Source organism: Sitophilus oryzae, unplaced genomic scaffold (genome assembly GCF_002938485.1).
Source record: "Sitophilus oryzae breed Bouriz unplaced genomic scaffold, Soryzae_2.0 scaffold_1109_pilon_pilon, whole genome shotgun sequence".
In the NCBI taxonomy this organism is placed as follows: domain Eukaryota; kingdom Metazoa; phylum Arthropoda; class Insecta; order Coleoptera; family Curculionidae; genus Sitophilus; species Sitophilus oryzae.
This window is the reverse complement of record NW_022145737.1, coordinates 446,213-455,461: the sequence shown is the minus strand read 5'-3', so window position 1 is coordinate 455,461 and position 9,249 is coordinate 446,213. Positions and strand designations below refer to the sequence as shown.

Sequence of the window (9,249 nt, the reverse complement as noted above, 5' to 3'; positions counted from 1 at the left end):
CTGTTCATAATAACCCTACGTCCCGCAGGAGTGGACATACGCTTGGCCCATCCATGTCTCTTGACTCTCTTACGTTCGGAAGGTTTTGGGAAGTGATCTCTTATTTTAGTTCTGATAGTTACGTTAAAAAGACCTCCTGGAGACATTAAAGTCAAATTTTGAGTACCTTTTGTAATGTTTTGGGATAAGGAGTGAAATTTCTGTATGTTTTGGTTCAGCTTTGAAGTCAAAGACCTTAAAACAACTAGAATTAAATAATTACTTGTAAAATACAGGAAAACTTACAAGGCAGGATTTAAGCTTGCTGAAAATAGTCGGCCTATTAAGGACATATTTATTTTCGAAAATTTATTTGAGATTTTATTAAAAAACTTTTTATTAACCTCACTTTTTAGATAGACGTCATTTTATGGCTACAGAAAAAAAAAATAAGATGTAATGACGACTTTATGTATCTGTGGTAAATCTTCATATATAAAAATTATAAAAATCTGACAAATCTGTCACTAATAATATGGTATCTATCAAAAATACCAAAGCAATGGTAATTTTCTGTTTATAAATAGGTATTTATAAACAAAACTCTTTAAAATCTATTTTCGAAATTATGGCAGATCCAGAAAACCAAGACAATGATCAGGACGATCAGAATTTCCCTATGGAGATAGAAAACGGACACATAACTGACTCAAATTCTGGTCCTGAAGATGAAAGTTCTGGTAAACAAATCAAAATAATATTGCTAATAGAAATTGTCTTTTTTATCTGATTTATAGACGATGAAAATATACAATTAGCAAACTCAGATACCGGAGAATATGATAGAGACATCCCTACAACTCATGGGGTAAAAATGCTAATAAGGTTTGAAAATATTTTTAAACCATTGTATTTGTTTTCTGTTTTATAGTACCTTGGAAAGTTAAACCCTTTAAGTGGATACACTATATTTGAAGATGGAGATCAACTACATATTCTCGCGATATATACAGATACTTTAGTGTTTCCTGGCTTTACGTTACCTCTGGTACTGTACAATTACGATGAAAATCGAGTTATGCAAAATTTTATTAAAGAGAACAACAGAGTTTTCGTGTTACTTTGTGCCAAGTAAGAAATGAAAGTAATTTAAATCTTCATTCTAGTATTTTTTTTACTTAGTTCAGCTTATAGTGGTATATATGAGTATGGAGTCACAATGGAAATATACGAGACAAAACAGAAGAGGGGTTTGTTACATATAAAAGCTCGCGGTAGACAGAGATGTCGAAGATTACCTGGCTCTCCCCTAGAAAATGTTGCAAGTAATGCCTGATTTATGTGTATATTGTCTGTTTTTTTCAAACCTATAGATTTCTAGGTAGAATAAGATTAGTCACAGTCAGAATCGTTGCTGAACCAGCAATAACATCACCCCTGCAAGATACTCAGCTTTTAGCACTAAAAAATAAAAGAAAATGGGCTATAAAGAATTACAGTGAACTGTCTCGATGTAAAGTATATAGAAGGTATGTATATAGAACTTTATTTTTTGAGTGAATTTTTTAAAAATCTTATTTTTTTTAAGGTACCACACAGCACAGTACCCCTTTCCTTTTTGGATATACGATATGAATGAAGTAAGTTACTATATAAAAGTACTTTTAGATGCTTTAAGTTCATATGGAAGAGGTAATTCTGTGAATTAATATTTTTTTAAATTTTCTAATATATTTTTAATGTAGAATATATACCCACTGACCCAGAAAAACTGTCTTATTGGTTTGCACAAAACTATCAGTTGAGTCATGAAGAAAGATTACAATTATTGAGTTTGAAAACTACTTTAGAACGATTAAAATTAGAGTGTATATTTTTGAAATTAGTAAGGTTGAAGATTTTAAGTTATTTATAAAAATGTTAAAAGATTTTTTTTATCAGGGTAGGTTAATATGTTGTGAAAATTGTGAAGTTTTAATCACGGACCCTGCACAAGTGTTTGTAATGTCCAAGGATGGGATACAGAGCAATTATGTGAATCCAGGTAACGTCAAATTCATATTTCCCTCATTTTTATATTTTTATTTGCGGTATTATTTTTTTTTATCTTTGTATGGCTATTAATAAATTATTAGTTATACAGGGTTGTTCCTCACATACAACACGGAGTATTGTAGCTAAACGACTAGATTTTTGCAAATTGTAACTTTTGTGTTCGTTGAAGGACTATTAGAGCTACAATTTAAAAATATTTTTACAAGATATAGAGTGTCCCAAATAAATAAAAAATATCAAAGTTGTATTTTTTTAAATGGAACACTCTGTATATTATTACATTTTTAATTTCTACGATTAAAATAAAGGTAAATTTGATTAAGGTTTAACGCATTTTAATCTTACTGTTTTTGAAATATTTAGGTTTTTGTCAAAATACAGTCATAACTTTAATGCTTCATTTCTATAGGGATTTTAAAGGTTTTAAAACCAAATATGGTACTGAAGTATTTCTATTTACTAAATTTTGTGTTGCAATAATGAAAATTATACAACCTTGTACAGAGTGTCTAAAAATTTATTTTAAATAATTACTGGTTTTAAACGGCAATAACTTGTTTAATTTAAATGGAACATCCTGTATATTTTATGAGAATCAGATGCGCAATTTAATTGTCTAACAAATTGTGTTATACCATTTTTTACCTATTTCTTCAAGTTTTCGTAGAAAATGCCATTTCCTTATAATTTAGACTTTATTTGTCAATATACCCATGGAATATTGACATTTTAGATTATTTTTAAAGATGTAACAAATTTTTAAAGAGTACAGATACTAATATTATCGATATAGTTCGTTTATTTCTTAAAAAATAAAATTGTTTCAAATTCTAAAATACTGAATTTTGTTTGTTAGAGAGTGAGGTAACAAGTAACACCTTAAAAATGTTATTTCATTTTTTAACAAATGTTTATTTATAACAACAGAGGCGTTCATTTTCATAACTTATTATTATATTGATTTCTGATTCAAATCCACATTTATTTAGAATAATTTATTAACTAACACAATTAAGTAGGTAATTATTAATTAATATTTGGGCGGAAATAATGGTGGTATATTTAATTAATGGTATACTCTTTTATAAAGTAATATTATTTTAGCACCTGTACATTTGTTACTTTAAAAACAATCTAATTGGCTCATTTTAGATTCTAAAATGTCAATATTCCATGGGTAGTATCCTTGTTTATATATTTTTAAAGTTGTTCAACCGACTAGACAAAATGTGCTGCCAGCTGGAGGACAAATCGTGAACCTTTCGGGGCGGAGTCTAAAATATCGATTATTTTCGTTATTTTCATCAGAGTAATGTAATAATATAGCCCGGGTTTCTGCATCTTTAATAGTGATCAGCTGATTAAGAAATTTAAACGAAACTTTTATTTTATTGTAGATTGTGGATTATTTTTGCCTGTTAATTTTAAAAATTCTAAACCGTATTAAGAAAGAAATTATTTCGATATGTTGGTACATTTTTTATAATTTATGATAATGCTAATTACTGTTAATTAATATTTAGAAAGAGTTACATACCTACTTTAATTTGATTTAATGCAGGTTTATAAAAGAATCATTTCATTCTTAGATTATTTTATTCTAAATTGAGTGTTTTACGAATTTTACGATTTTTTTTTTGAAAACATAAAACTCTTTTTCATTAAATGTTCAAAAAATTGCAACTTGCTTAAACAAAAATTGTAAATATGAATTTTTGAAATGAAGAAAAGCGTGTAGGATTATTGGTTCAACTTTTCTTGGCCATACATTTTCCAGGATACGTTGACCGGTGAACGTTATTTACGTTTTTTAGAAAAGTTAAATTTAGATAGTCGGGCATGCATCAATAGTTTGGTTCCAACATGACTTTCATTATGAAAATTTTTATTGCAATTGAAAATATTTCATAAACGGTAAGGTTTAAGTGCGATAAAACTTAATCAAATTTACCTTTATTTTAATCGTAGAAAGTAAAAATGTAATAATATACAGGGTAATAATGTAATAATATACTGTTCCATTTAAAAAATACAACTTTGATATTTTTTATTTATTTGGGCACTCTGTATCTTGTAAAATATTTTTAAATTGTATGTCTAATAGTCCTTTAACGGCTTCAACGAACCCAAAACTTACAATTTGTAAAAATCTAATCGTTTAGCTACAATACTCCGTGTAAAATAAAAACACTAAATCACCACAATACACCAAAACACTTTTACTTTTACACTGGACGCGCGTTTCGCTAACCATGTTAGCATCATCAGCAGATGATTATAAACTAAAGTACAATCTACAAGTTGAGCGTTTATATACTCACCCAGTGGGCACCGAGTGGGCGTGGCAAAATCTAGCCAACCGAGTCAGAGCCAACTGAGCGTAACACTTAGATTTCCGCCACTAGAGTAGTAGGAACAAAGAACTTGAAGGAATTGGACCGTTGTCTCTGTTCATACTATCTTTACATTTATTAATTTTGATGCTTTCATATGCATCTAATTGCCTTGTAATTAGATGCATGTGAAAGGTGAATAACCCTGTATAATATATTTTTGTTTTAATATGTTTTAAGGAGGCCACGTTTATGAAACAGTCACAGTTCTATCGGCAACCAATTTCCAGTTAGTTGGCAACCCTTCCAAACAGTTCTCTTGGTTTCCAGGGTAAAGTTACATTAAATTTATGTCCATTTGTATTTTTAACAGCATTTTTTTTTCAGTTATGCCTGGACAGTTATGCAATGTACTTTCTGTAACAAGCATCTGGGCTGGAAATTTACATCTAACAATTTGAATCCGAAAGAATTTTTTGGCTTAGCCAAGTCAGGGTTCAAAATTTTGTGTCAGACTCCAACGATCCAAGAAGATTTAACAGCGAGTCAAGAGCAATAGGATAACGTAAAATTTATTTGAGTCGGTAAATATTTTGTTATTCTGTCATATGATCGAAAAAAAAACACGGCCGTGAGACGATGATCGATCATAATTTTGGCGGGGTTAGTCTCTAGACGTCGCGTCGTTTACTAAAAATTGACATAAAACAAAATTAATACTAATTATAGAAAGATTAAGAAGGATTGACTTGACTTCTCCAAAATTTTCATCAATTGTTATTCCCCAGACATCTCTGACGCCGTTTTTTCCTCGATCGTATGGTATAACCAAAAAAGGTTTTGTTTTATGAAAGATATGAGACAGATGTGTTTCTAGCTGTTGTGTGACATACCAACTTTTTATTTTTATGTTATTAAGGATTTCTTTAGTAACTGGCTTTTTATTCGAACAGAACAATTATGGCTGATTTTTTTATTAGAATAATTTTACTTTAATTTTAGAAATGGACCAGTAGGCTGGTCTATATATACACGTTCATAACCTTCTTGATATTAGGAATAACCTATAACAATTAGCGATGGGAACTATCGAATGAATTAGACTATCGAATGGTTACTGAATGAATGATTTCAACTATCGAATGGTTTTATTCGAATAAAATCATTCATTCATTTGTATACTAAAGCATATGTGACAACCTCGCCGTGCAACTAAATGGTTATCGTTGAGCTACGACTATCGAATGCTTTTGATAAATGAAATTTAGTATTCGTTTTATTTTTGTGTGCGTCAGTGCATTATTAGTTCTTCTCAAATACATTTTAATTAAAATGTATTTGGTTCTTCTAAATTTTTATAACTTCACCTTATAAATACCGTGCTATTTTTGCGTTTATTAAAATATTTAAAATACTAAAATAGTAGTTTTTTTTAATTGACGATTGTGTTCGTGTGCAGGTGTCAAAATTTTTCCGATAATTTGTGTGATTTTCCGTAGCCCGATCTTTCAATTATTTTATTTTATATGGTATATATGGTCTATTTTTAATGGCAAATTTTGAGAAGTAGCAATTTTTAAGAGATGAGATGAACTTAGAATTAATTTTAAAAATACATATTTGTATTTTAGATGTTTTAATAATATGAATTAGTTGAACTTAATAATCATATTTAAGTAATGTGGTTAAGTAAATGGGGTTATCGAACTCAAACTATGGGGTGAGAAAATTAAATTGAAAGTTTGACACGTGCCAATTTAAAAAAATAAGTTAAAGATGTTTGCATTTTGTTTATGCTAATTCTCTTACATGTAGTTTTTTGCGAAGAAATATTTCATTTATTTTTTAAAGTAAATGCCAGTAAAAGTAAATATTATTTTTAAACAGTAATATAAAGTACCTAATATAAATAATTTTGATTTCTAATTTTTTATTTATATTTTCCTTCCATTACACTGCATGCTTAGAAAATTAATAAATGTTTATATATCATGATTTTAAAGTTTGTTGTTAATATAACAAATTAATTCTGTAATTATTAATATTTAATAAACCAACGTTGCCACAAAAAATTTAAAGACTATTTTATTTTTAAATAGGATCTAATATAAATAATTTTGACATCTAATTTGTTGTTTATATTTTGCTATTACGTAAAAAAAATGTTTATATTAAATTATTTTAAATTTTGTTGTTAATAGGTATAACAAATTATTACTGTTATTATTATTTTTATTACACCAGTCTTTGCTTAAAAACATTAAAAATCATTTTCCTACATCCAAAATATCAAGTATTATTGCAGTGTAACAACAGAATATTAATAAAAAAAAATGCAAAATATATAGACATACTATCCCTAACTAACTAAAGCCAAACAATAATATTCTTTGCTAATATCAACTAATACCAATATATGGCAACAGCACCCTTCGTAATGTATTTTCTGTGTAAATACTAGCACCTCAATAAAAAAAATAATGTGTCCTTATCTTTATATGACTCCGCAAAAAATCAAAGATGCCGGCTTCTTTCATAGCATTGCCACCGACCGCTGTCGGGTTTCTCGGAAAGAAACCTACGTCGCCGGGCGACAACTAAAATCCAGTTAATATTTTATTATAATGGATCCTGACGAATAAATGAATTTCATAAATGAATGAATTTTATAAATGAATGGTTTTTGCTGCCGAATTACTAGAATACAATATTTCAAGGCAGATGCCGCATCTATTCGATAATTTTTATTCGAATAGTTTTCAACGAATGTTTTTTTTACGAGCTATCGAATTATTCGAATGAATTGCAACTATCGAATGTTTCGATAGTTCCCACTACTAATAACAATTACCAACTAAAAAATGCTTTATGTACATATGATCTATTAAATTAAGTTTGTGTTCCTTTTGTAACATATTTGGTTGTATTTAAAAGTTTCCTATTAATTTTGTTGTAAATAAGTATATATTGGAAATGACATAAAAAGGTTTGTTTTTGTTATAAAAATGGTTCTTTCATTAAAAAAAACTACTTGAATTTAATATTTTATTGCGAAATATCCCTTAATAATTAACCTGTACACAAATATACATAACTATTCATCTAACTTACATATTTACAGGTCACAAGGAAAGAAAAAAACTAAAACTACTTCAAATATCTCATAAATTATTTCCATAAATAGTATGAACAAAAATACCTGAGCGGCAAAAGATCCAAAAAAAATTAACAATCATTGCTTCATAGTGTCTATATACCCATTCTGTGTTTTTTCTCTCTAAATACCTATATATACATAATATATTAAAAGGGTAAATCTTAAAAAAATTGTCATTCATCTAGATTTATTATTGCCAGTCAGATCTTTTTATACACCATTATATTTTATATAACTAACTAGATACCAAAAAATCACTTATATATTCTGTATAAAAACTTCGTGTTCCTTTTAAGAAAAATAAATTATCTCTTAACAACTATTATTAGTTCCCAATAACTCAACATTACAGGAATAAACGTCTTTTTCGCACATACATTTTTTTATTTTAAATTTTATATACAAAAAAATAAATAACTACATCAAGTCAAAAGGATTTCAGTCGAAATTAACACAATCACCCATTATTTTGGAAGCAACTTCTCGTCTATTTTTCTAAATATATGTGTTACGGGTAATATGCGAAATGAGCTAATTCGCGAATTAACCGGCTAAAATGCGTTTCAATTATATCCTTATAATCATCACTGTTTAAATAGCCTTTAATTTGTTTAAACTTTCTATATTTACTATCCATGTTGACAAAGGATATAATACAAACACAAGAATCGTTTTATCGGTTGCTCTTGGGTAATTCGAGTTTTAACCCATAGACAAACAGAAAAATTAAAAGACTGCCAGAAGACATACGACGCGCAGGCAAATGTTCCTGTAGCGCATCGACGCAAGTGCCGAAATACGTCCATCTAGCTATCTGTGTTTCGACACTAGTCCGTTCGTCTTAGCATATTCAGAAAGAACACGCTAACCTCCAGCGTTGCCATTTTGTGGGGAATTCCCCAAATTTTGGGGAATCCGGAGCCGATTGGGAATTTTGTGGGGATTAGCAATAGGCGGCGAAAATAAGGGGAGTTTCAACATTTTATTGCTGATTGAAAATGGCGTAAAATTTTTAGCTTTAAAAACGGAGCGGGACGATATATCTTTCCCAACTTAAAAATTATAATCTGCTTTTTACTTGTGCTTCCCTTTGCAAATGCTTCAGTTGAAAGAAAATTTAATGACCTCAAATTATTTAATGACTATTAGGGAAGGGATTAAAAAACAAGGAGGTAATTTACAGTTTAATCATATAATATTAAACATATACATATAATAAATATTGTATTTTTATTAAAATTATTTTTTTTTTGTTAAAATAATCATATGGGGAATTTTTGGTGAATCGGGACATTTTTCTCCCCAAATTGGCGAATTTAATTTAGATTTTTGGGTAGTTTAGGAAATTGACATTGGCAACGTCGCTAACCTCATTCTTTTGTTTGTTGTTTGTTCAAAAACCGGCACACGGCGTAGTACAAGGCTTGATCATTTTTTAAGAAATTTTTGATTGTTAATTTTATTTTTGTGCAAACTAAACAGTTGTTTTTTATTAAAAAATAGCAGACAAAGGTAAGAAAGATAATGTCCACGCAGAAGTTTTTATTTCACAGGCTATTCTTTCTAGAAATTATACCATCCAGCCCTCCTATTTAATTATTAAATGAAAGTGTGAAAGAGATATCAAGGGCTATTCTGTTAAAATATCATCCGGCCAGTCTAGGCCCTGTTGTGAACCAGAAGGTCTGCTGTCTGCTAAGTTGGATGTTGGATATAGAATGGAAG

The 9,249-nt window shown here is 28.9% G+C and overlaps 1 protein-coding gene across 1 annotated transcript; it reads left to right on the top strand.

Moving 5' to 3' along the window:
• Window positions 1-369: 369 nt before the first annotated feature.
• LOC115881240 (protein cereblon) lies at window positions 370-5,472 on the top strand. The gene is made up of 10 exons (XM_030898659.1): window positions 370-719; window positions 777-847; window positions 911-1,110; window positions 1,162-1,304; window positions 1,361-1,508; window positions 1,568-1,671; window positions 1,725-1,864; window positions 1,921-2,023; window positions 4,608-4,698; window positions 4,755-5,472. The coding sequence occupies exons 1-10, from the start codon at window positions 608-610 to the stop codon at window positions 4,924-4,926; spliced, it is 1,284 nt and encodes a 427-aa protein (XP_030754519.1). The 5' UTR covers window positions 370-607; the 3' UTR covers window positions 4,927-5,472.
• Window positions 5,473-9,249: the final 3,777 nt, after the last annotated feature.

What these genes read in the sequence shown, in the direction of transcription:
- LOC115881240 (XM_030898659.1), top strand. Translation starts at nt 608, where the DNA reads ATGGCAGATCCAGAAAACCAAGACAATGATCAGGACGATCAGAATTTC. An exon ending in TTCGTGTTACTTTGTGCCAA is followed by an intron (nt 1,111 to 1,161) that starts GTAAGAAATGAA and finishes TTTTTTACTTAG; the next exon opens with TTCAGCTTATAGTGGTATAT. An exon ending in CGATGTAAAGTATATAGAAG is followed by an intron (nt 1,509 to 1,567) that starts GTATGTATATAG and finishes ATTTTTTTTAAG; the next exon opens with GTACCACACAGCACAGTACC.